Source organism: Chlamydotis macqueenii, chromosome 8, assembly GCF_036417535.1.
Source record: "Chlamydotis macqueenii isolate bChlMac1 chromosome 8, bChlMac1.mat, whole genome shotgun sequence".
NCBI classification, from domain to species: domain Eukaryota; kingdom Metazoa; phylum Chordata; class Aves; order Otidiformes; family Otididae; genus Chlamydotis; species Chlamydotis macqueenii.
Window position 1 is genome coordinate 35,418,747 of NC_141563.1, and position 26,937 is coordinate 35,445,683.

The 26,937-nt window shown below is 39.3% G+C and overlaps 1 protein-coding gene across 4 annotated transcripts; it reads left to right on the plus strand.

The window, feature by feature from the left end:
- Nucleotides 1-26,337, plus strand: ATG4C (autophagy related 4C cysteine peptidase). 4 transcript variants are annotated; one of them, XM_086753190.1, is made up of 11 exons: nt 1-138; nt 3,600-3,730; nt 5,004-5,087; nt 5,752-5,985; nt 9,126-9,456; nt 11,389-11,459; nt 12,909-13,045; nt 16,307-16,385; nt 17,051-17,127; nt 21,376-21,495; nt 25,054-26,337. In XM_086753190.1, exons 2-11 carry the CDS (start codon nt 3,655-3,657, stop codon nt 25,222-25,224), a joined length of 1,380 nt encoding a protein of 459 aa, XP_086609316.1. In that variant the 5' UTR covers nt 1-138; nt 3,600-3,654; the 3' UTR covers nt 25,225-26,337. The 4 variants fall into 4 exon arrangements, with proteins under 4 accessions (XP_086609316.1, XP_086609319.1, XP_086609317.1 ...); XM_086753191.1 differs by having other exon boundaries at nt 53-314; XM_086753192.1 differs by lacking the exon at nt 1-138 and adding an exon at nt 997-1,128.
- The last annotated feature ends 600 nt before the right edge of the window (nt 26,338-26,937 follow it).

Sequence of the window (26,937 nt, forward strand, 5' to 3'; positions counted from 1 at the left end):
CGCGCGGTCGCGCCGCTCGGCCCGGTTGGCTCCCGCAGCGGCGCCCGCCGGGAGCTGTAGTCCCGCGCCGTTCCCCCACGGCTGGAGCCCCGGGAGGCCGCTCCCCGGGCCGGCTGCGCCACGGAGCTCACCGGGCGGGTAAGCGGCGGCCCCAGCGCCTTCCGTCTGGGGAGCGGTGGTCTCGCAGCGGGTCGCCGTGCTAGCGGCTCCTCCGCCCCCCCCCCCCCCCCCCCCCCGTTACGGCGGCCGCGGAGGGCCGCGGCGATGGCGGGAGTGGGGAAGCGTTAACGGCAGCGGCGGCGGCTCGGTCAGGGGTGAGCGGCCGGCGGAGGGACGCGGGGTGGGGGGAGCACGGGCGGGATGAAATCCTCTCGGCAGAGGCGTCCCGGGCCCGCGGCTGCGCTCCCGGCCGGCCCGTGTGTGTGTGGTGGGGCCAGGAGCCCGCTTCCCCCGCGCCCCTTCCCGGCTGGCGGCTTAGGGAAGAACCGGGGCCGGTTCCGCTTCCCGCGGTTCGGGTTCCCCCGCCCGCCGTCGGCTGACAAAGCCCGCAGCAGTCGCTGGGAGGATACAAAGAGCTGCCCGCGCCGGAGCGGGAACGGGCGAACAGCCCTGGCCTGCCCTTAGATCCTGGATGGGTAAAACGTTCGGACTTTGCTCCAGGGTTTTTGTTTTAAAGCTGTTTTTCTTCACCTGCCCTCTACAAAGTATTTTTTCTAACAGTCTTAACGTGTTCACAGCCGGAAAGGGGTAACTCTGTAAAAACGACTTCTTGGCGTTCTTCTCAGTCAGGGGCTTCTGTGCAGGTTTTCCTGGCTGTCGGCGCTGCTAGCTCAGTGTCTTTCCAGGTAGGAAAAAAGTGAAGGAGTGGTCCTCATTCTTTAATTAATTAAGAAAGAGACACATTTAGGCTTCATTCATCCCTGTTGCTGTGGTTGCAGTAGCAGGTTAGGTTGCTTTTGTGTTGTTAATGACAATAAACAAATTCTGGTGTTACAGGGATATTTTTCCGTCACTATTAGCAAACAGCCACTCGCTGCGATCGAGCCCCCTCAGAGATGGGGTACTAGGGGGCTCCGAGAGAACAGGACTTCATTTTTCATTCAGAGGTGTCCCCTGCCGCTCTGTGAGGTAACATCACCCTAGTAATGTATGTTCTAGATAACTCCTGAAATGAGACAACTTCAGTATAAAACCATTACCTTTAGATTTAATAACGGGGGTTGCAGTGTGCCCGTTGGGCTTGAATCTGTATTCCCCGCGACTTCTCCTGATGCTGTTCCATTAATTTCAGTGCCTTCCTACATTGATGGGAAGAGCCTGCATTTTTCCAGAGGAATAAATGTGCCTGTTTTGTGTTAGCATTCTTCTTCGAAGTCCTTTTCACATCTTTAGCATAATACTAGGGAAGAAATGTAACTAGATGAAAGAAAAATGTGCTGCGATGACCATTGTCTTCTAAAGGAAAATGAGCTTCTTTCTCATTTCAATAATTTCTCCTGCAGGCTCTTTCAGAATAGTAGAGTTTGTTTCATTCCTAATTTTAGCCAGAGGCAGCTTTTATAGGTATGGGCTTTTAAGGCCATCTATGGCCTCTGCAGAAATGACCATCACTGATGGATCATGTGAGGACAGGCTGGAGCACACACAACTCCTGAAGCAGTCTATCTTACCAGCTTTGTCAGCTGCAGTCAGTGATACATGTCTTTCCTTTTTTTCTCCTAGAGAAAGGAGAAAAAAAAAGGGAGGAAAAGGGCAAGAAGTTAAAACCCAACCTTAAATGGTCTTTCTCCTCCTTCCCCTAAAAAACCCCAGCTTAACACAAGGCTAATCAAAGTAGGGTTGTAGCCATTTGTTCTTTTCACTAGCAAAAAAAATGTCCGACTCCCCCCATGTTTGTGAGCTTGCATTGCCTCTTGCTCCATCAAAAAGTTGTTGACAGTCTTTTATGAAATAATACAATGGAATAGCAGGAGAAGCCTTGGGCAGTAGAGTGCTGTTTTCCTTGCCTGCCTGCAGATCCCAGAAGCACTGCCTCTGTGTGGGTCCCCTCTGGCCCTGAAGACACTGGCACCCCGACATCTTCACAGTCTCTTCAGTTACACTGTCAGTGGTTAGGTTTTACTTGCTTAAAATATGCTCCCAGTGAAGAGAAGTAACGCGGTTTAGTCTTGGTCCTGCCTTTGATCCCAATTCAATGGAGAAAAACACCTGGAAAGGTAAATACAGTTCTAGATTCTCCTTTTAAAGTAAGGACAGTATGTATAGCATCAGTGGTAGTGTATGCTCCTGAGCCAGGCTTATTCATTAGACAGTTCGCTTTTGTTCAACATCATCTGATGTTATCAAAACTTAGCTAAAAATTCGGTGAAGGTTGCAATGATACACCACTACTGATCAACTTTTGCTGTCCCACAAGAGCTCCTGTTGAAGGAGGGACGCTTAATTTTTCAGCTATCTACGCAAGGGTTTGGGCTACCAAATATCAGGAAAACCTCCTGTTCCAACTGTTTTAAAGGGAACTGTTGACAGAATGCACCCAGTGAAGGAAGCTCTATTAATTAATAGTAAACTTCCTGTTACTAAATGGTGCAGGTGGACTACACAGGGAGTTCTGTCCTATTTTCTGGGATCTCTTAGAAACAGGGATAAAGGTAGTATATATTCTTTCTGTATTATCACCAGTTTAGGTTGTTTTCAAGGTGAGGTCCATCTGGTCTTGCAGTTCAGAGAGCTGGTAAAAGCACATTCCCTCCCACCTCCCCCTTAGAAAAATTATACGCATTTTTTACAAGATCAGTCTGCACTGTAGTGGTTTTTACCACCATTTTACCGCTCTCATTCTTGCGATCCAGCTGGACGTAGACAGCACGATCAAATCAGAACAGAGCCTTTTTTGCACTGCAGGTGATAATTAGAAGAGATGTAAACACAGATTTTAGGACAGTATTCCACTCGCCTTTAGAAGTTAGCTCTCTAGCAAGTTCATTCTGTACAAAATTTTGTCACTGTTACTACACACATTTTCCGTACTACGCATTTTCTGCCTTGCATGCATAGAGCAAAGCATCTTGCACTTCGTCTTTCAGCTCCTCCAATGCATATAAACTTTGGCTTAGACAATTCTTGATCAGAAATCTGAAATGAACGCTGTTTTTAAAATCAGGGTTTGTTTATTGGTGTTCAGGACCCTTGATTGGGGGGGAAGTGCTTATTGTATTCTGTTCAGCAGAAAAGAATAGCATCTATTCTACTTAGTGAAATGCATTGTAGCTCTTAATTTCACTGACAATTAGAATGAGTGTACTCATATGCCAGCACAGGTTATATGCTCCAGATCAGTTTCTTGTGCAATAGAGAGCTGTTGGAGAACATTATATTTTATTTAGCTTTATGTAGGAATTTTATTGATGTATATTTGGAATTAAATGTTTTTATTACTTATTCATGGAACATGTGATTGCTTCTCAGTCCCTGACGGTGGAGGATTATACAAGTTTATCACTGTTTCTGGTCATGTTAGGCTTAAGTACCAAAGTGGGCTACTGGTGGTACTATACCCTGTGTTCTCAGTGCCCATGGATGTGTTTTTCTTTTTACAGTAGCAGAATTGAACATTTTACAAGACAGCGATGGCTTTTTCTCTAGAATTTGAATATGGAGGCCACAGGGACAGATGAAGTAGAAAAGATAAAATCAAAGTTTATGTCTGCATGGCACAACGTGAAATACAGTAAGTGAAACAGTGTATGGTAAAATCCTGTCTCCTTTGAAATAAAGGGAACATTTCTGGTTGGCATGAATGGGATCATGATTCCGAAACTTAACTAATATTAATAATAAAAATGCAATATGGCCCATTTTTACTTTGGATAATGAACAGCCCAGGTAAACAAACTTGTTTAGCTTTTCATTTTTCAAAGAAATGTGCATCATTTCTTTTTTAAATTACTTATTTTGAAAACAGTAAATCCATTGTGTAAATAACAATAGATTTGCATAGACTTTTAAACAGGGATAATATGGAATCATCTGCACAAAGGTATTTTATATATACTTTCCTGAAAAAAATAGGATGGCATGTGAAATACAGACTCCACTGTTTCGCATGCCTAAATAACCTACTTTTCCACAGTTGAACATCAGTAATTTGTTTATAAGCAGACAGATTTTCAAGTGTGCCTTTTTACTAAACTGTCCTTAACCTTAATTATTCTACTTTCCCTCTAGGACTGAGGATGCTCAGATTTACCATCAAGTTTCTCATAAGTTTTGTTAATTCTCATAACTGAGCCTTGGAGATGTCTGGCAAGATGAAAAGATACTTTTCTTCTGCTTTCTTTAAGGCTACCGCATGGCTGAAGGGGAACAGTACTCATGTGATAGGAAACGTTCAAGAAACTCTATGGGCTTAGGATATAAAACCCCATAGGATTTAGACTGCAGTGAAAAAGCTACTGTCTGGGGACACTGCCAAAACCTAAAAACTGAATTCTGGCCCTTGGAATTTGTACAGCATATTATACTTTTTTTGGTGTGTGAAACCTGCAATTTAATTTTGTCATGAAGTGTATTTAATTAGTCCTACAGGAAAAGCAGTATTCTTCCTATGCTTTCACTGGTCACATGTGAAGTCTATTGTAAGGAGGTTTATTATAGGAGTTGGAAGCCTCAGAGAATCAAACTACGCAGTAATGAATTCACACTAGAGACAAAGCAACTTATGCTCAGCTTTAGCGTTTCTGTATCTTAACAATTTCTGTGCAGTAGGACCATTGTATTAACATTCATATAGGGGGTAACATCGTTACTTTTAAACCAGAACTCTATTCTGGGTTTTGTAGAACTATTAAATTTCTTGTTATTTATGACAGCAAAACCAATTTCAGTACATTTTCTCCATATTCCCCTTTCAAGGGTTACCTTTGGCTTAAGCAAATGCTATTAGTAATTCCTTTTTTGAATATTTCAGTCACAAATTTGTATTTGTTCTGTGTCTGTTTTAGGTTGGGTGTTGAAAACAAAAACTTACTTTAGCAGAAACTCTCCAGTCTTCCTGCTGGGAAAATGTTACCACTTCAAAACTGATGGTATGTACACGGCACTTAACTCATTGCAATCTTCTCTGGCAGGAGCTCTGTGGATATATTTTCCGTCGTCTTCTAGAAAGACCATAATTAACAGTTAACAAATTAAAAATGTAAATATGAAAAGCTCACAAAATAATACTAATTTAAATATATCCAACACCACCACTAATGCAACCCCTCCTAAACTTTATTCAGATTTTAGACTGAAGTCTTGTTCTTTCTGTAAATATTAGTGCTGTAATTTGCACGTCACTTCATTTACCTATCAATTGAGATTTTCTTTCTAAAAATTCCTGAATGAAATAGTGACAGTACCTGTACTTGAGTCACTACCCCACCAGCTTCGTTATCATTTTCCAGTGTGCAGTTTTCTAAGAATCTCTCTCTGTTTGACCAGTTGTGTTTAAGGTGAATTAAGCAGTTCTTACTTGCAAGTCAACAATTCCGTTAGCACAGTAATGTTGGCTGCATTGCTCCTCCCCTGCCCCCAGCTGGCACATCTGTTGCGTTTGCCTTCCAATTTTCCTTTCTTGTATTTGAAGCGATTGTTACTTTTTGCAAGTTTGCCCTGTCTCGCTAATAAAATAGTGGTATGGTTTTACTTTCCTTCTAATCGCCAAGTGCCACACCAAGTTATAACTTACATTTGTGCTCTGCCTTACAGACTCTGGTGAACTGTCTACAGATGGGTCCAATTTTGATAAAATTAACACGGAGATTTCAGGAAACGTAGAGGAGTTTCGTAAAGATTTTATTTCTAGAATATGGCTGACTTACAGAGAGGAATTTCCTCAGATAAAGGGGTCTGCATTAACAACAGACTGTGGTTGGGGTTGCACGCTGAGAACTGGTCAAATGCTGCTGGCTCAAGGTCTTATGCTGCATTTTCTTGGTAGAGGTAAGTTACAAGAGAAGATCTCTGTTCGGCATAATAAGCATGGGTGTTCTGTAGAGAGTGTGATCGTCTTTATGTAGCTCGAATCTAAAGTGCGTGCTGGTTTTGGTTCTGGACTCCTCATTAATGCTGGAATTATTACATGGCGTTACAGGAGTGATCTAGCAGACCTACCTTCCGTTTCTGAAAAAGAGAATACCCAGGTGTGAGAAGGGAAGATACTGGCAACTCCACAGAAGCTAACTGTGAAGTAAAGTAATACAAAACTTTGTGATCCCGTACCTGGGCACTGTTATTATCCATGCGAGTGTCCCATTCTCTTGAATCTTGCTCATTTCTTGAACTGAAGGTGTGGAAATGAGTTCCACAGCTGTGGGCTATGGCAAAAGTGATGTTCTTTTATCAGTTTTGAAGTTGTACAGTATTCAATTTCTTCTAGTATTATTATATTGAGTTAATAGAAGGATTCTTATCTAACTTCAATACATCATTCTTTGTGTTCAAATTTTCACTATTTCATTTCCTCCCTTCCCTCTGAGTACTCACAGAGGAACTTCCCTTTTTTTCCCCGTCATTGTCTATCTCAAAATACTGTCAGTCACGGCTGTTTGAAAGAAGCAGCTATAGGAGACCGGGAACACCACCTGGTTTTGAAAGCTTGAGTGTGCATGTTCTCATCATTCTACCGAGTTGAGCCATGACCTCCATAGAGCTATTTGTGATTCTCATAGTTAACCACCTTTTCTTTTCATCCTTTTTCTGCTCAGTCCCTTTCATAATCTGCCACGTTGCCCCTTTGAAACAATTGGCCCTGTCCTCTTGTCACCACTGCTTGTTGTCAAAATGATCCAAGACATGGGCCTGAAGTCATCCAGGCACGTTAGTTGGAGAGAATACAGTGTATTGTTTACTCATCATTTGTTGGATCCCAGGAATACTTTAGTAGAAGATAGTTCTGAAAGCCTGTTTTGATAATACTTTGTACTTACTGTGCAGATATGATGTAAGCTGTGAATATAGTCCCAAACAAGCTGCATCACAAAGTCGTCTTTCTTGGCAGTGTCATGACCGAACTGTCAGATTGCCTTACTGAATGTGTCTTTTGCTGTAGCTACTTAAGTCATAAAACATACATTATCCCTTTCAACTGACTGCAAGTATCAAAACATACAAAAATACTTCTGCTGAGAACACATCCCTTAAATAGAACTTTTGTTATACATACATTTAAAGAAATTTTTTTTAAAAATCTAATCAGAGGACTCCTTCTGAGTAGGAATGCATAATGGCTCATTCTGAAGTAACCTCAAACAAAAGTGACCAAGGTTTAGATCTTTAAAATCCATGGTTACAAATAATTCCTTGCGCTGTCCCCCATGCATCCTAATTTGGAAAGCGCTTTGGTGATTCCAGAGTGCTAGTGTTTCCGTGGCAATCGAAATGTGCAGAAAATTGGAATATGTATGGTCTTTCTGGACTACTTTTCTCATCACCTAGTCTTCTGACAGCTGGTGAATTATCTTTTGAAGAGCTTTCTATGAGGGCTGAGTAGCTTTTGAAACACATTTAGGTTTTTACATGAAGTTTTTCATTGTTGTTTACTCTTTTCCCAGAGATGTTTTCATTCTAGTTTAATGGTATTGTTTCTGTTACAAAGCAAAACTTGACTGCAGTTACTAGCTGGAATACTTACACTTCCATTGCTATGTGGAATGTTCCAGATATTGCTGAATGATGTTGTAAAGGAGTTTTTATTTTAAATACTAAGGCACTGCTAAGTTTTACTTTGAAATGCCTGTGCTTAAGACACTGACTTAAATTTGAAGCTCACAGTACCGGAATAGCAAGGCCTGGGATGTTATGTTGAGCTTACGCATGCATCTGCCTGGGTCTGCAATGAAAAATGAACGTGCTGTTTCAGAGGGGTGTCACTTGGGGTAAGAGGCATTGACGCCGGGTGGGGTGGGTGGTGCCATGGGTGACATGGATTATGGCCATTACCAGCAATACTTGTGACATTACCGGAGTCCTAAGTTGGATTTTAGAATTGAAACATAGTTTCAATGTGCTTCCTCTTTGTTTCCCAAAGTCTTTTACATGGATACTTCGCTAAGAATTACATGGAGGGCTGCAGTTCTGTCTGTATTAAATTGGAGAGGTTCCTGTAGCTGCTTTGGGAACCTCCAGGAGCCTACCCAAATCTGGCTCACGGAGCAGAAGGACCCCATCCATAGGGTTTGTAGGGTGTGTTCCTTACTCGCATGCGGCAGCCTTCCCCATTGCCTTCTGGGATGTTCATTGTAGACCTTCGGGGGACGTTCTGCTTGAACAGTACGTTCCCTGTGTTTCAGAGGTTTCGTCACATGTTCTGTGTTGCAAGTAGTTGTTTGATCTTGTGGGAGAGACTTTCAGTCATCTGACAAGGGAAGCACTACTGTTCTCTAGATTTGCTGAACCACCATTCCGCCGTAAGAGGAACGCTGTGTGTAGGATGCATTGTTAGAGAAACCTTTAGCTAGAAATGCAGTCTGTAGATACTGTACTGAATAATATTTAAACAAGTTTGTCTTGTAATCCAGAAAAGAATTCACAGATTTATTGAATGAAGAAATCTTCTCTATTTTTCTGCTGATCTGCTTTGACATTTTACTAGAAATAATTGTTTGGTTTTACATGAATAATTCCTCAGGTTTGCCTAATTTTTTAATACCAGGAGAATTAAAACCAGTTTTTGAAACTTATTGTTTGACTTGGATAAAACTTTTTAGATGATACTTTAATATTTTAATATTTATTTTATTATTTTAAATGCGTAAGATAGCTCTAACCTGTGCCTTGTAATCAAGTATTTCTGGTATATCTTAACTGACTGGGATCATGGAGTCTGACCTACCATCTCAGCATAAACTGCTAACAAATAAGCTGTTGGTAGTATTTTGTTTCACCTGTCATTCAGCAGAAAATAAAAGCAAACATACTCCACTTGAACTCTTTGTTTACATTTCAACACTGACATTTGCATCTCGTTATGTAAATACATGTTACTAATTTGACGAACACGAAGGAGAAAGGGATGTGCTTTGCTAATTACACCAAAAAGTAAATAGTAAGCCTAATATGCATCTGAAAATCTCTTGCTGCAGCCTGGGTCTGGCCAGACGCGTTGGACATTGACAATTCAGATTCTGAATCATGGACAGCCCATACAGTGAAAAAGCTGACAGCATCATTCGAAGCATCGCTTACAGCAGAAAGAGAACCCAAGATCCTGTCAAATCATCATCAGAGAACATTAAAGAGAAACTGCGACCACAATGAAATGAGAAATGAATTTTATCATAGAAAAATAATTTCTTGGTTTGGCGACTCACCGCTGGCAGCTTTTGGCTTACATCAGCTAATAGAATATGGAAAGAAGTCTGGAAAAATTGCTGGAGATTGGTATGGGCCTGCAGTTGTTGCACACATTTTAAGGTAAAAATACCTTTTTTCTTTGTTGTTACCATGCCTTACACATTAGAGCAGAAGCATTTCAAAGTGTCATGAGATTACTTCATCTGAATTGAGCATCCAACTGTTCATTATTGGCTCTGTAAAATGTCCATAGCAATTCTAGATTTTTCAGAGGCAGGAAGGGAAAAAGCAGCAGGTCCAGGAATAGAATTCTGAGCCTTTGTTCAATCTTACTTCAGGAAAAAAAACAACATTCCTGTTTTCCTGCAGTTTGGGCAGTAGGAGTCCCAAAGCTAGGCTTTTAAGCAGAGCTGCATTTAATGAAATGTTCTAAAAACCAACCACTCTTTCAACCTTGGAACATGCATAACATTATAGATTTTTTTTTTTTTTTTTTTAATACTGTAACCTGGGGGCTGTAATGTACTGATAGTGTAATGAAATGTCAGAGCTAAAATTGATGTTTTCAGCATTTCTTTGCACACATCAAATTCTTGTGAAACTGTAAATGTATGGGACTATTAATATTATAATTATATCACAGTAAAAGTAAAGGGTCTGTGACATTCAGTGTGGTTAAAAAAAAGAAGTCGAAAGTAAAATTTCTCCATACTATGTGCCTTTGTATGCCATTTCTTTGAATATTACTGATTTTTTTGTTTGTTTTTGTCTGGTATTTTATAGCCTTATAAAATATATAAGCCTTAGTTTACCTATAAACTGAATGACTAATAAGTCATTTAAGCACCAGAAGCCAAACTTCATACACTTATCTATACGTAGGTGAATAGAAGAATGGGATATTTAGTATAAAAGTATATTAATCTTAAGTGAACCTGTAATGAAATAATAGGTGTATATGTGTGCTTGCATGCAAGTGCATACAGTGATGCCAGAGGTTAGCATTATTATGTGGTTTCTTCTATTTTTTTTACGATGAGAGAAGCTGTCAGAATTCTTTTTTCTTGCTTTAAACTGGAGTAGCCTGTTTACCTAATGGGAGCGGGGAGGGGGGGATTTGGTGCCGAATTACATTCAACACAAACGCACCAATGATTTCCAACATGGCAAAGGTTTCCCTTCCTAGATCTCCTTTCTCTTACAGCAGCACTAACAATGTATAGCTCTCTCGTAACTTGAGAACGGCTGCATTAAACGATTCCTCAAAATATATTGTGAAATAAAGGGATAGTGACCATTTAATGCAAGCGTGTGTGGAAGTCAGAGGCTAATCGTCTATTTTGAACAGTTTAATTTCTTTAAAATGTTGTTCTTGATTGATGATCACGCTTCAGACTATCGACATATATTTTCTTTTTAGTTTTTAGATCCATTACTCTTACTCTTTCGAGGACAGCCTTATATTGCAATTATCCTTTTGAAAGTTTTGGTGAAACCTCACAGCTTTTTATGGGCTAGCCCTGATTTCCATAGATACAAGGTCTAATTTGTGGCTAGTTACATGAACTGAGGTCAACTAAAGAGATCTATTGAGTTGAAAATAAAATAATATTTTTTGTCAGCAAATTTAGCCTTTATTATCCCAATATACATGACAGAAAATTGTTATAAACAGGAAGAAATTAGGTAGTGAATATTAATTTCATTGTAAGTTAATGTGTCTCTTCGGGCTTTTTTTCTGGTTTTCATTGTTTCTCCTAACTAGCCAGACATTGTTACCTTTGCTTGGGAAAGAAATGTTGCCATGTACACTGGATCTTGGTATCCAGTGTTTAAAAACAAACAAACACACCCCCCCCCCCCCCATCTGTATTTATCAGGAATGGAAGGTGTCTTGAATTAAAAAAAAAAAACTAAAAAACCCAACCCCAATAAAACCTAACAACAACAATTAAAACCAACCTGTTTCTAAAAATCAAATAATTTATGTTTATTTACTGTTAATTTATTTAAAATCAGAGATGAGTTAAATAGTTTTGTGTTTGTACTTAGAAAAGCTGTTGAAGAAGCAAGAGACCCTGAGCTACAAGGAGTAACAGTCTATGTTGCTCAGGATTGTACAGGTAAATGTTGTGATGATGTAGATTTTTGCAAATATTTTAGATGCTTTTTATGCTTTTCAGTGCCCACTTAACAACAGCGCTCTAAAGGAAAAATAAACTCAAAAATGGATCCACAAAATGGAGATTATGTAGACAAAGGGGTTCTTGATATAAACAATGTTTGTTCTCTTTGAGAACCAGACATCACCACTTGAAACCATCGTACGTTGCTTGTTTGGTGTCTTAGAGTGGAATTCCAAATCCAGCAAGATAACTTGTTCTTACTATCTGCCTATTGCAACTTTATTTTGGATTTTAATCAGTTAATAATCTATCTTGTACTCGCTTCAATGCTGTTTTAGCAAGAAGCTAATAAGAACTTCTATATCTTATTAAAAACAACCCCCCAAAAACTAAGCAAACAACTGAAAAATACCAGTTCAGTTAGAGTAATTTGTTAGTTATATTTTGTCTTCTGCATCATAGAATTTTCTTTTACCCATTATTCTAGAGGGGAAAAAAATCCACTGCACCAGTCTCTTAGAATAATAAGAAGTCATTTTTCCTTGGAGCTCAAAGATGTGAGCAGGATGGTGAACCCCAGTCAGTGGTAACCTTTCTTCTGCTCCAACGTGGGATTTTAAATAATCAATAACGGGCAGAGGAGCTTAGAGCTCTAGATGTTCAGGAGCAGAACGTGATGACAAGATGAACTAAACGTGTGGTGAAACTTTACACTACTGACTGTAGTCTCTCAAATCTAAGCACAATGTATTGCTTCAGCTGCCAGAAATTTTAGTTATGTCATAACCGATCTTGGGATAGGACAGACAAGACCGACATCCGACATTTTAAAGAGATGCTGTTTAATCATATCCTACAAATGAGTTTCAGGTGACTTACAATGACGGTGGAAACTTTTTAAATTCTATTAATTTTTCGCTTCTCTGTTCTGGTGATGATTTTTCACATCTCTTAGTTTGGAGGGAATAAGCAATAATACTACAGTAAGATTTTCCATTCATTTTCAGTGACTGAGTTTTGTTAAATTTCAACAGCCAATTTGGGCATTTATTAAAATTAATTATTGTCTTTTTTTTTTCCTTTGACATGTACGTGTTTCTGTTAGTTGTAGGCTTTCAAGTTTTAAATTACTCCTCTTAGAAGCTGTTTATATCAAGTGAATAAATATTTATCGGTTTTCTCCTAATCCACCTCTTCTGCATTTTCCTGGCAATGCATCTTATCTCAGCAGCAGCAGATTACCATTCTACAAAATACTGCTGAAAATGAGGCATAGCACTGTTTTTCATCAGAGTCACTCAGGAGTTATATTTCAGGAGGATAGTAATATTTTGAAGGACTGCAGTTTCAGTTTGTCAGACAAAGTGATGACATGTTGTAGGTGTGTCTTTTTAGAAGCTAGTGAATACATTTTAAATATTAATATTTCTGTGTGTCTCCTTTCAGTCTACAGTTCAGATGTTATTGACAGACAGTGTTCTTTTATGGATTCTGGAAAAGCAGACACAAAAGCTGTAATTATATTAGTTCCTGTGAGACTTGGCGGAGAGAGAACAAACCTGGACTACTTAGAGTTTGTAAAGGTATGAAACGAGAGTGCAATCATTTTTCAAATAGTAGCACTAGGTGATATGAAAAGCGACTTCATGATGGTAATCTTCTACCTATTAAATGTGTGGTAGTGATTTTACAGTTGAAGGTTGTAAAGTTTGACTTTACAGATTTTAAATTTCCCTATTACAAGATCAGACATAATTGCAGAGCACATGATGTCCCTTGGTAAAGCCGTGATAACTGTCCTACTCCTCAAGTAGCTACCTGGAAAGACATTAATGCAGTGGCTCAAATTACAAATGGTAATTTAGTTACATATGCTATTAGAGTTGTGCTATGTATCAGTCAGCATTTTAAAACATAAATATACCAAATTCGTTATTCTGTTTCTTATTTTCTGAAATGGTTTAAGGTTGTTGCTTGTCTGTTCTTCCCATTTTGTTTTGTCTTTTCTTTTCTCCCCTCATAAGAGAGGGGTTAGAATTTTTTTTATATCTTTAGTCACTACTTCAAGTGTTTTTTCACTATCTGGCCATTAGGATGAGTGTTTCCAAGGACAGTGATGCAGGAGTAGCAATCAGTTACCAGAAATAAAAACCAACTGGAAAAAAGTAAAACTTAAAGAGAAAGCAGAGAAGCAACGTCTATGCTGTCATCTTTTTTTTCAGCAGAGGTTGTGCTTATGGTGCTAACGCCTGAAGATGCACTGTAATCCTGTCTCTTGAGCACAAGAATACTCCTCTTAGGGAAGAGATTGTTCTCTTAGCCCTGCTGCTTTATTGTTTTCCATAGTGCTGTTTATCTGTCTTTAAATTCTTATTTTAATTTTTAAAATACCACAATTTAGTAGCATGTACTAAATATGAAAGTCTTGTTACAACAATTTTTTTTGGTGACTCTGTCTTCTCTGTAAAATTTTAGGAAACACGTTTGGTTTTTAATGGCATGGGGACACAGAGTGATGAAGCTTTTTAAGTGATGAACTAATAAATTGTTTTTCTTTCCTGATTTTTTTCCCTTGTATTTTCAGATAGTTTGTTTTGGAAAGTTTTAGTTCTTTTCTAATGAACTCTGACACGGCTAAGATAAGCCTGTGGTCGCAGACTGCAGCAACCTTATTTTACTTTCAGCGTTAACTGCAAAAAAAGCCTTTGAATCAGTCATGTCCAGGGGAACACATGGTGTGTTAGCTTAGAAACAGTCGCTTCTGCAACTTTGATAAGGCTTTCTCAGCAAAAGAAAAGTGACTCCGGTTCCTTACTACTGGCTTTTATTCTTGACTGATATTTATGGCTGGTTTTACCCTGCAGAGGCCTTCCCAATTCAGCTCTCAAAACCCCTCTTTTGCCAGAGTAAAATGTGTTTGCGTGGCGCTGCGTTTCATAGCACCGTCACGTTATCTCAGCTTGCCTTCTACAACTGGCTTTACCGGGGTGGTTTCTGCTGCTCGTTTCCCAAGCCTGGTACTGTCTTTTGCAGTCTGTTCTGATGGAGACTGTGATGAGAGGCCTTTCAGTTGCACGTGTTAGTCACTCCGGTCTCTAGCCTGACGGTTCACAAGAAGTAACTAGATTTCCTGAGGTCTGGATTTAAGTTAAAAATGCAGATTTCAGAATGTAGTACAAGAGGTAATTTTACAAAGGATTTTATATTTATGGATGAAAATTGATAAATTTTTTATAATTCACTTTTACAAGAAAATTCCCATAGATTTAACAGTTATTCATTACTCTAAGTAGCCTTGAGCTTTGCTCCCTTTCTGTTTCACTGGCAGAGGATGTGTCCTCCTAAGCTGTTTCAGCCTTTGATCTGCCTAAATGTTCTGTAATGCTCAGCCATCCAGGAGCATTTTCTAAAAAAGCCTGCTCATTCGTATTTTACCAGTGTTCAAATTTTTGGACCCAACATGTGTCTAGTGCCACAAGAAAACCACTCTGATCTGTGGACATTTAAAGGCTGCTCGGTTTTCAGGATATTTAATGGCCTTGAGCTTCAGTTGCATTGGGCTCAACTTTCTGAAGGGCTTGATGTTGAATTCAGCTCCCACTGGAACGGGTGGGATAACTAATGAGAAACTGTCTTAAGCCAAGACTGAACACTCATAAAAGTCTTAATGAGCCCTGTTAAGAAACAGAACCTCATGAAAGCAAGAACAGTAGAAATCTGTCAAAGAGAGAGAAGGAGGAAAGTCCTCCTGGCCTTCTTGCATTCCCTTGCTAGGTACGTCTTGAATAGGTGAACGAGCAAGGTTGATTTCTTTGGTGTCCATTGTCTGTGTGTCCAGAGCTTGCGGGTGACAGAGGAATTTCACTCAATTATACTGCTGCAGCGTTCTTACCTTGGCAGAATTGCTGGTATACAGGTAGACCCTTCTCCCCAGCACAGGAAGGTATATCCATAAAATCAGCACTTTATTATGTAATGATAATTGTGCTGGGTTTGTGTGCTAACACAGACGTGGATTACAGAACCCAACCCATTACAACGTGAATGAAGAGAAATACGCTGGCAGCACTGGTGTGACTGTAGCCCATGGCTGATATCCCAACTCTTTCTGTCCTTGGTGGCTCCCAGCTTTGCAGTGGCTGGAGGAGTATGTGTCTTCCTTTACACTCTAGACTAAAAAAGATTGCTGTATTTCACCCCACATCCCTCTTTGCTAATCCACCTAAGGAGGTTTAATGTCTCTAATGGTTACATACGGATGGTTCTGATTCCTCTACCCTCCCAGTCAAAATCCAGTAAGATTTATGGGGCTTGTCGGTTGTGTTTCTCTCTCCCCTCCTGTATTTTGGGCTGCTGTTCTTAGAGCTGTATCTTGTAATTACTCTTTCTTCAACTGGCATTTCTCCCTGTGATGTAAAAGTTCATACTCTAGACAGACTTCTACATTTGAGTGCAAAAAGAAGAGAGCCCTCAGGGCCACAGAATGTAAATGTATGTGAACTCTGTAAATCTGAATATTTTTATATCTTTTGACTAAGCAACCTGTGCTCAGCTTGTATGACATTGTGTTGTCTCCTCCCTGAAAATGACACTGCCAGTTGTCTCCTGGGCAATGTACAGGCATCTCATGGAAAGGGAGGACTTTCTCTGGAATATGTGTCTGGTAGTATGTTTTCACTTTGGTTGGTTGTAAGCTTATAAAATTTGCGTTAAGCCACAGAAAATCATTAAGTCAGTCTTTAAAAAAAAAAAAGTTATTTGCTTAAAACAGTAAAGAAAGAGGAAAGATTTTAATCCGTTGAATACTTTAACGCTGTCCTAATTATTTAATGTTCTGCTTCTAGGGAATTTTAAGCCTTGAGTATTGTGTTGGTATTATTGGTGGCAAGCCCAAGCAGTCATATTACTTTGCTGGATTTCAAGGTTAGTGTTTTAATATGCTATGTCTTTTCAATATTTTTCTTTAAGAGTTAGGAAGTTAATATAGAACCAGTGGGAAATAGCATGATTAAAATAGCAAAATGAGTACCTTATTAATTCATCATATCTACCCAAGTCCAGTCATTTGTCATTTACCCCACGTAGTAATTGGATTCTGTAAAATGTACATTTAATTTCCGTTGTTGCATAAACAAGGCATAATTTATCTGTTTCACCAAACTTCAGGAGCCTTTGCTGTTACTATCTGGCAGTTCTTATTTACGTATTTACTTTTTACTAGTATAAGTGGTGTTAGTTGATGCTGAAATGACAAGCAATATATTCTTCCTGTCACGATGAAGGAGCGCAATGCATTTTTCATATGCAAACTCCAGAATATAATTGTGTGTTTGTAAAAGTAATTTTATCACCAAAAATTAAATGACAGTCTCATCACTTTATAAAAATTCTGCTTATACAAGCATATTTGATTATGCAAAAGTTAATCTGTCCTGCAAAAACCTATGCTTCAGTCAATGAATATCAGGCTGGCAAGCAGTTACTTGCTGGCTCTTTTTTTTCCAGCTGTTCTGCATAGAAATTGGATTGTAAGCAGTGTAATAATAAGGTGTTTTTTGAATTACTTGTCTTCTGTTTTGTCCTTGTAGATGACAGTTTGATTTACATGGATCCTCATTACTGCCAATCTTTTGTAGATGTCAGCATAAAGGATTTCCCTCTTGAGGTAGTATGGATATAGACCTGGCACTGTTTTCTTCCCATATGAATCAAACACTAATTATTTAGAGATGTTCTAGCTAGCTGCATCTTTATGGGTTTACAGTTACATGTTATTTATCAAAGTTCTGCTCTTTTTTTTTTTTATGAGCCTGTAATCAACAAAAATGACCAGAGGTTAAAAACTCAATATGGGATTTTAATTTTTACTTCATTAGAAAACCTCAAAAATAAATGATCACTTCATTTAAGTAATTTTCCATCGAAGAAAACAGGCAATCTTTGGAGTACTTAAACCTGAATTATTTGGATTTGGTTTTGTTAGGTTGTCTTTTTGGTCAATTTTACTTTATTTTCAGTTCAAGTTGCAGTCAACATCATGGAGAGAATTACTGTAGTATTCAATAGCAGGAGCCTGTTGTGAGGTTGGAACCAGAGTTCCTGTAGGTTTACCTGCTGCTTCTTTATCCAGGAATTCGTAATATTTCTATACTGGAGTAGGTGGTTATAATCTTAAATGTAACTTTTGCTTTTAACAGCTTTGCAGATCACTCTTTTTAGCTTCATGCAAGTGGAAATTTTTGAGGCTTATCAGTGGGTTTTGTGGTTAACTAGCTGAATTTTACTCAAGTCTTCTACACTGCTTCTTTTAACATGTTTTATTATCATTTTTAATCCAGCCATTTTTATGGAATAGCGGTTTCCAAGAAGCTGACAGGTCTGAAAGTGTAGGTGCTGTGTTTGTTGTTTCTTTCCCCTCTGAACCCTTCCTAGGCCATAACTTTCTGGATTAATCTACGTGTAGTGAACGCATCTTTTCAGGCTACGCCTTAAAAATCATGCTTGGGTTTTTTTACAATAGTGTTTTCCCTTTTCCTTAACCTCTTGCCAAATAACTTGCATTGAAAATAGATAGAGCTAAAGGAGGTTATTAAAGAACTCAATTTACGAGTACCATGGGAAAACATTATCAGTTGCAGAAGTAAATGTTCAATAGCCGCAGTACTCACAGTAGAAGTACTTGGAGCCATCCATACAAACTCTGCTTGATCTTGTGTCCAGCTTCCACATAAACTTCCAGCCTCCTCAGAGCAACACTTCGTTCAGTGTAGAAACGCTGAGTGCATCCACGGCTCAGGACAGCATCAACTGCTCTAGAACAGAGTTGGTTATTAGTAGAGGTTCTTCGTGCCACTGCGTTATGCAGTGTTAAGTACTCCTAAACGTGGAAACACAGCTTCAGAAAAAACATACTGCATTTAAATAAAGAAGAGGAATATGTATTTATCTCCACCACCCCTGAAATACCAGTTACTTTATGCAGAATCCTTGAAGTTTTACTGTAAAGTCCTGTAAACAATGGAAGTGAGTCTTATGCAACTCTTTTACTCAGTTCCTCAGGTGTGAGTTTGTGATCTTGAATTGACTGTTTGCACTTAGAATGTCAGTCAAATGGTGTGTAATGAAGCTACCTATCTTCATGGCTTCTGTTTTGCTTCTAACTTAAACTGAGGGAGAACAGTGGAGTGAACTGCAGTGTTCCTGTCTATTGTTGTCATGAAAAGAACAATCGTTAGCGCACCTTGAAGTTGATCACAAAACCTTAATCAAAATACCATCAAACACTGTTAAGAAAAGTACTTATATATATCTCAAAGGATTTATATAGGGCTACTGTTAAATCCTAGAGCTGACTTAAAGCAAACACTACATATTTTTTTAGTATTTATGTTCAACAAGATGCTTTAATTAGCGTGACATATAATATAGAAGTAGAAGATTCTCTAGAAAATGAGAAGATTCTGAATTTTAAAAAGGAACTTAGCAGCAAAACGTATCAAAATATTCTGTATAGAAACTTTCATTATCTTTAGAGATGCCTTTAGATTTACCCTGTTGAGATATTTGGAAGAGAGTTGGTGAGAGTCCCAGCTCTGCCTATTGGTATTGTGGCAGGAGCCAGACATTATAACCAAGATCCTTCCTGCTTTATGCTAATAACTGTAGTAAAATTCAGTGCCTTCTCTGAAGATTTTACAGTTTAATTGGCTAAGCCAGACAAAAGATGGGAAGAGCACAAAGAAGCAGAGCTGAAGTGACTTCCTTAAGGTCACACCGTAGCTCAGTGGCCAAGCTACAAGAACTACACTTTTTTTGTTTCCGTTCTCATGACTAATCCTCCAGATTTTGCTGTAGGCTGGAATTAATACGAATTTCCAAATAATAATAAGGTTTTAAAATGTATTTTGAAGGTACATGAGCTGCCAGCTTGGCTTGATCGCATCCTAATGCTTTTCTGCAGACAGAAAATATATTGCAATTTAATGCTTAGTGCATTTAATAGTATTATATCTTTGTCCAGAAATGTCAAAAGTAAACAGAAATTGCTTTCTTAGTGTGGATAGTTGCTTGTTAGATTTATCTGTAGGGAGTATTTTCAAAATTGACAAATTGTCCAGAATAAGTTGGAAATCAATCCACTCTGTATTGGCTTCCAGAATCCATTTGTTTGGAGGAAAGGAAAAAAAAATGCCTACCCACTTCTCTTTGTGTACAGTGATTTGTGTAGCATTAAGACTACTGCACTGAACAGCACAGCACAAGTGTAGTGACAGCGTTGTTGCTGAAATGTGATGCAGGGTTTGATTTCTGCATTTGATGACTCAGGAATGAATATTCAGAATACAATTTCTGTGTTGTGTATTATCAATAAAATTTGAACAGAATTAAGAGAAAAAAACAGTGACTAAAATCAATTTTGTAGAAACAGAATTTCTTAGCTTAGCTTATATTTTTTAGCAGAGGTTTAATAGAAGTACCTCTCAGGTTTAGAATCACAAGTAAAGAACTTGTATACTTCAGTACGTAAAACTATTACACCAACAGATACTCTCAGATCAGGCAACAAGTGCTGTTGTCTTCTGCAGATTGGCTTCTCTGACTGGCAAAAATAAATAAAAAAAAAAGATAATGGGTTTCTAATATGCAGACTCCTGATGTTAGCTGCCAGGGGTTGCTGTTGGTACAGTCAAATTAGATTGTAGCAGTTGTTCGTTATCCTTTATAGAGGAAACACAGTGGTGGTGTTAAGAAATTGTCTGTGTTGCCGAGCCCTGGTGTTGCTGTTGTGTCAGGTGCTGTCCTGGTCCTGTGCTGACCAGAAAAGCTGTGAGCTGTGCGCAGCTTACATGCAAATATGAAGGGAATCAGCACAGAATATTCACTGGAGAATATTGGTCACTGGGGGACGTTCATGAAAACCAAAATCTGCATTTTAGTACGGCGGTATCTCCGTTGCAGTGTGGTGCGGACGTGGTGTGTCAGCATTTGCGACTGTGCGGCTGTAGCAGGATTGCTAGTGATTTAGTAGGGGCAGGATGACGGGGTAGTCCTGCGTGTTAGAAGCAGAATAAAGAGGTCTGCCTGTGAGAGGCTGACCATGGTCACCATATAATTTCAGTTATTAGACAATGAGCTTCACCGAAACTGCAGTTCCTCTAAGAAATAAACACATAATCAGGGCAGATAACATATACTTATATTTTCTGTCATAAACTGGGAATGAGGAGCATGGGAAAGGGTTTTGTTTGTTTTTTTTCTTATTGCATGGCTGCTGATAGATCACAGCACTGTCAGAGCATCATCTGTCATGAAAAGAGATTTCCCATTAGGAAAAAAAACATTTATAAAGCAGGGCATGTTGTTTGGTTTTTTCCAACTTGTAGGTTATTGTAATATGATTTTGCTTTTGTGGGTTTTGTGGGTTTTTTAACCGATTTCACTTACAAAAGCAAAATGCATGAGGTTGATTTATTCTGTTATGTCTTTTTTGTAGAGGTTGGGGGACGGAAAGGGGCAATGAGCGGTGGTAGTAAAGCAGCAATTGTAAGATAGTGCAAAAGCTGTTACAAATTCAATTTGCAGAAGAGCATTCACCTCCTCTGCCTTGGGAATATTCATAAAGTACTGCTCGGAGTGGCAGACCTTTGACAGATTTCAAACCAACGTGGCGGTGCGTGCAAGTTTGGTGAACACAGCGTAAACAGCGGGAGGTTTTGTACATGTGGAGAAGAGTGGAATTACTTGAATGTTTGGGGGGGGAAGAAATGGCTTCAAAAGTGTGTGCTGGGTTTTAATTCAAGTGATTCAGGGGATTGTATGTTAAAGCTGTTAGGAGAAAAAAAAGTAAATGTGTTGGTCTGTACCATTCTCAACCTTAACCATGTATTTCATGTTTTTTAATCTTGCAACTTAGTCATTCCATTGTCCTTCTCCCAAAAAGATGTCATTCAAGAAAATGGATCCGAGCTGCACCATAGGATTTTATTGTAGAACTGTGCAGGACTTTGAGAAGGCTTCTGAAGAAATAACGAAGGTAGGTGCCGAGGTTACTGCCCCGACTCCGCCGCACATGCAGCGTGTGCCCGCTGTGTACAGATTGGGGAGAGAATCGGTTTCGCTTTTCTAAGTAGACATCATTCTTTTCTTGTTATTGGTGGCTGCTTTTATAATCGCGAGCGATGTGGACTGTTTTCCGTTCCACCCGGTTTTCCCGGTCCGAGAGCCTGGGCGGCGCTGGGCGAGGCGGCCGCTGCGGGCGGGCCGCGAGGTGGCGCCCTTGCGATGGGAATGTTCCCGCCACAGCCCCGCCCGCGCCGGGAGGGGCCGGCTCCGCTCGCCGGGCGGTACCGGGGCAGGCCCGGGCCGGGGGCTGGGCCTCCTCGGCCTCGGTGCTCGTTCTGGCGGCGCTTAACTGCAAAGCGGTGTGTTCGTAATCGGGGAACAACGTGGGGAGGCTTCCGGAGCAGGTATCGCCCAGCAGGCCTCTCTGAGCCCTCCTTCCCCGTGAAAAACGCTGGTATAGGCTCATTTACGTCCATTTTGATTGCCCTGTTAAGTTGTGGTAGTATTATACCTCCCAAAAAAGCATGTTTAAGCTTCATACTGGGTATAATCTTTAGCAGATACTGTTTGATGGTGAAATTGTGTCTTTGATTCTTACACACAGAGGCAGAAAATAGATTTAAAGAAGTTCCTAAGAAATATATGGGGAAAATTTAAATTGTGGAGTTTCTATTCTTCCATGTTTTTGCGTTCTATTGTGTGTAAGAAAAAATGTACTAACATTCTAAAATCTAATTACAAAATTGATTGCAATGGAAGTTCTCTTTTTTCATTCTTTTTTTTTTTTCAAGTTTGGGATTAAGTGCATTTCTTTTTCTGAACATATATTGTGAAAATACTCATGGTGATCTAAGTGTTGGAGCTATCATCCTAGTATTTTAGATAAAAATTATTTCACATTAGTGACATTATTTTATATAAATATATTTCAGGCACAGTAAGTTTGAAAATAGCAGAAGTTTGGATACAAACACAATGTGAGGAGGATTGTATGATCTTTCAACCCTTCCTTCACATCTTTGTTTTTTCCAGCTCTTCCATTATATTTTCCCTTGCAATTTGAGTGCGATAACTCTTGAACTGTAATGCGCAGTATACTCCCAGTGTGCCCCTATGTAGGCTAGACTAAAAAAATTCAGGTTCTCGCTGCTTTGGTGGGCTGTAAGAGGTGAGAGAAAAGATTTAGCTATTATTGCTTGAGCATAAGCCATGTATTCAGTGACAGAGAAATTAGGGCCCAAATGGAGCGACTGGTGCAACTCCATCCAAATCCCATTCAAGTTACCCTTTGTTTCTGTACTTGCTCGTTAGGCAGATGTTGTTAAGTAGTTCAATGATACCTGGAATCAAATAGCTGATACATTAAGGAGACCTGGAAACACATCCAGAATTGAGAAGGATGGATTTACCAACACAGCAGTTTCTGCCCGACTTCTCCACACCACATGGCAGCTCCAAGAGGTCAGCAAGAAGCCCTGGCCTTGCCCAGCACCTGGGATGGCTGTGGCTTTCCCTGGCCGCGGCCTCTGCTGCTACTTTACACTGTTGCGTAACTGGTACCAGGCTTGGCTTTCTGCTAGAGTAATGAATTGTTTCCCTATCAAAACCCATGACAGCAAATAAAAATCCACTTGGGCTACAACTGCATTTGCCTGTTTGTAGCCCAGGTTCTTAGCAGAAATCAAAAGTCCTCTGAAGAGCTGGACTGATTGAGTGTTGAACTTGGATGCAGTTCACCACAAAGCATTAATTGTTACAGTGACAACAGTGGCAGTCTAACAGTGAAATACTAAAAAAGATTGATGTTTATCAGTGAATTTCTCTGTAGAAATCATCACAGCGGTATCTAAAGAACTTGCAAATTCTTTAGTTTCAAATTATCTGTGGTCACTGAGTGAGAGGTAGCTTGATAATAATTGCAGTAATCTTAACCAAGTTCCACTTGACTCTTGTTTAGGCATTCGCCTGTCCCTCCGGCTCGTGTTCTGTATTTGGTATTTCATCACCTCCCTTAGTCCACAGAGCGAGGTGCCGCACGTCCCTGTAGAGAGGGCAGTTTCAGGCAGAGCTGAACGCAGCCAAGAGCAGTGGAACGGCAGGTGTATTTCTGTCCTGGTTTGGAGGGACCAGCTCTAAAGGTGCAGTTGTTGTTTGGTTACCGTGCATTCCCTGAGATGCAGTATTCGGATGAGGTTTCTGTTGCAAACTTGCAATCAGGAGCTGGCCTAAGTCCACCCGTCCACCTCACGCCAGCAAACAGCCTTCACGTGGCTATCAGTTTCTGTTCCTACAAAGCCACCTTGTGTTCCACTCCTAGAGGTGAAAGGGTTTGCATCCAATTTCCTAGTCTTCTCAAGAAACAAAGCATTTGTACGACTTACAAACTTTTTTTTTTCTTTCTAATACTCATTTCTTACTCTTCTTTTGCTTTGCTTATTACTGTGTGCATGTGTCTCCTGTATCTCCTTGCTCTGTTACCCAGGTTTCACATTACAATAGCCAAATGCAATTAAAATAGACAGGAATAAAGTGGAAAATTTCAGACCACAGTAAAAATCAAGGATTGTACTGTGAGTGTAGTTTTTTTGTTTGTTTTTTTTTTAAACACCCCCATCAGCCTCTGACTGTCTTTTTTTAAGTAGTTCTTACTGTTTAAAGATCTGTTTAGGTTTTTTTACTGTTTTAGATTACACTGTTCTCGTGAAATTATGTTTAGTGATTTTTAGTTCCACACAGTGCATACCTCTAGACTAATGTAGTTCTGCATGTAACTGCATCACTGTGCTGTGTTTTCAAGCAGATAATAATTTTTTAAAACATAATTTAAAAAATAAACCAGTCAACAATTATGTGTCCAAAACAGGCTGAAAGGCTGAAATGTCTTAGTATTTGGGGGATTTTTATCTGCTGTTAAAGGTGTTTTGCCGATGTGTTTTAGTATTTATCATTCCCCACCACCCGTTTTCTATATGCTGAGATTTATTATTTATAAATGTAATTTTTGGCACCCTAGTTACCACAGCCTGTTACTGTCATCTATCCGTTCTTAGCCATGTGCTCTTGATTGGCTTATTTACATAGGTGTATGTGTTTAAACTTTTAATAAAAACACTGATTATTGTACATGCTGATTCTACAATAAAAACATCTCCCTGAGGTGCTTAGTTGCCGCAGAATTCATACCTGGTGCTTGAGGAGAGCGTTACGGCCATTAACTATTTTGTGGAGTTTTTAATCTTCCTACAAGAGCTGCAGCTGCACTGAAACCAACAGCACATAGAGGTGATCTGTACGGAACAAAATGCAGGGTTAGGTGTAAAATCAGCAGCTGCCTGAAGAAGAAATGGAAGTAAATGTTTGTTTAATGGGAGGAGGGGATGTTTAGATTGCGCAGTACTTTTGTTTTAATATGAGAAAAAAAATAAAAATGCATTTTTCACTTTGCAGTCACCGTCAGATAAATATCACTACTTACTGTATTTCTTCACTTCCAAGTAATGTTTTATCTGTTACGTGTTTTACATTGTAGATGCTGAAATCTTCATCCAAGGAGAAATACCCCTTGTTTACTTTTGTAAAGGGTCATTCCAGAGACTATGACTTTGCTTCCAGTCCACTCCATGAAGAAAATGACCTCTTCTCTGAGGATGAAAAGAAAAGATTAAAAAGATTTAGTACAGAGGAGTTTGTCTTGCTTTAAGGGTGTTTTACACAAGATTATTGGCAGCTGTCCAGGAGAACACTTGCCTTTTAAAAAATAAAAATTGTATGTGTCCTCCTCCTCCTCCAGAAAGGCAAGCTTGTGTGGAAATTGGTCTATTTTCATAAAGATGATAATGTTTGATATGTTAATAGTCTTTACAATGTCATTTATAAATGTACTTACTAATTATTTTTGTTCACTACTAGTTGGATGAGTTTAATGTCACGTTGTGCTAGTGAAGACAGAGGGTGTTATTTAGAGCCAGGTATGCTGAAATGTGCCTACGTCCTGGTCTTGCCCTCTTAAAAAGCTTGGCCAGTCCCTAAAGCCTAACTTACGACCCCGATGCCGTGTCGGTCCAGGACAAATCCTGAGCAGAGGCTGCCAGATCCGTGTGGGTTTTATGTCACGGACGCACATCCATAGGTTTTCAGACCACGTTATTTCTGTTTGTAAGCAAAATGTGAGTTCTGTATTCATGCGGTAAGGGTAGAACTCTCATTTGTCTTGCTACGTAAGCCCAAATAATAGTTAACGCTGTGATCGTGACACACATCCTGAGCGGCGCAGTGCAAGAAAGGTAAGGCTGATGTATCAGCAGTAATTGTCGGTTGCAATACTGATATAATTATATAGGCTGAATTGTGAGTTAAGGTACTATTTAGCAGTATGATTTTATAATGGTTTCTCATTAAGCTTGCTTTGGAGCTTTAATATGAGGAGTGAAGATAAAGTATTACCTTTCCCCACAATTTTTAAAGGTTATACTATTAATATTAACTGCGACCAATCAAAGCAGCTAAAGACAATTATTAGAAGAGAGAGCAGTGTTTGTTTCCTGTTTCAACTACTATAATGTCGAGGCTTCTCTCCTATTAGTGCAGCTTTTAAATCAAAGCAAATGAGGGAGTGGATGTTAAAAATTCTGGGCTGTGATTTTTATTTTGATTTTTTTTTTGATACTGTACAAATGATTACTTGATGGTGTGTGTGTGTTCTCAGTTGCAAACGAATGTACATAAATAGTTTCATGTTTTAACAAAATAAATGCAATATTTAAAATACGCATTAACACTGCTTGGAAAATAAAAAAGGTGTGAAAACATTAAATGCGTGTGCCTTTATATTAATATGAGATCCTGTAAGAGTGAATATAATCCTGCATCTAAAACAATATTGTAAGGTGTGAATACTCTGTTTATTTGCAATAAAGGCAAATTTTATTGCTGTGTTCTAAACCAAATGTTAACCTATTCTAAGTGCCGTTCAGGCACAGAAGGCACAAGTGTTGCCAATCCAGATAATAAGCATCACGTGTATTCAGTAAAGCACCTTTTTGCCTTTTATGAGGAAGAAGTGACTAATAGATAGATTTCAGGCAGAACTAGATCAAGTGTGTACATGTGCCAGGGCTGGAGCGTGCATTTGCATGTGTTAATTGAGTTAATATTCCAAAAAGCCAAAATGAGATTGTGTTCACTTGTTTTCAGGAAAAAAAAAACAACCAAACCACACATCATTTGTCTAAATTAGTAACCTCTGGACTGTTCAATCCTCCTAATAATTGGCATAATATTACTTTTAGCTGCTGCATGTATGTGAGGATGTTTGGCTTGATCTTACTTAATATTTTTCATTAACAGCCCAGAAGAGGGAGTAAACAACATATTTATGGAATTTAGATGTCAGAATGAGAAGAATTTTGAATGT

Bases quoted from the DNA above. Each gene is read 5' to 3' on its own strand.
- ATG4C (XM_086753190.1), top strand. From the start codon at position 3,655: ATGGAGGCCACAGGGACAGATGAAGTAGAAAAGATAAAATCAAAGTTT. The intron at 5,088-5,751 runs GTATGTACACGG...TCTGCCTTACAG, and splicing joins TTACCACTTCAAAACTGATG to ACTCTGGTGAACTGTCTACA. The intron at 5,986-9,125 runs GTAAGTTACAAG...CTCTTGCTGCAG, and splicing joins GCTGCATTTTCTTGGTAGAG to CCTGGGTCTGGCCAGACGCG.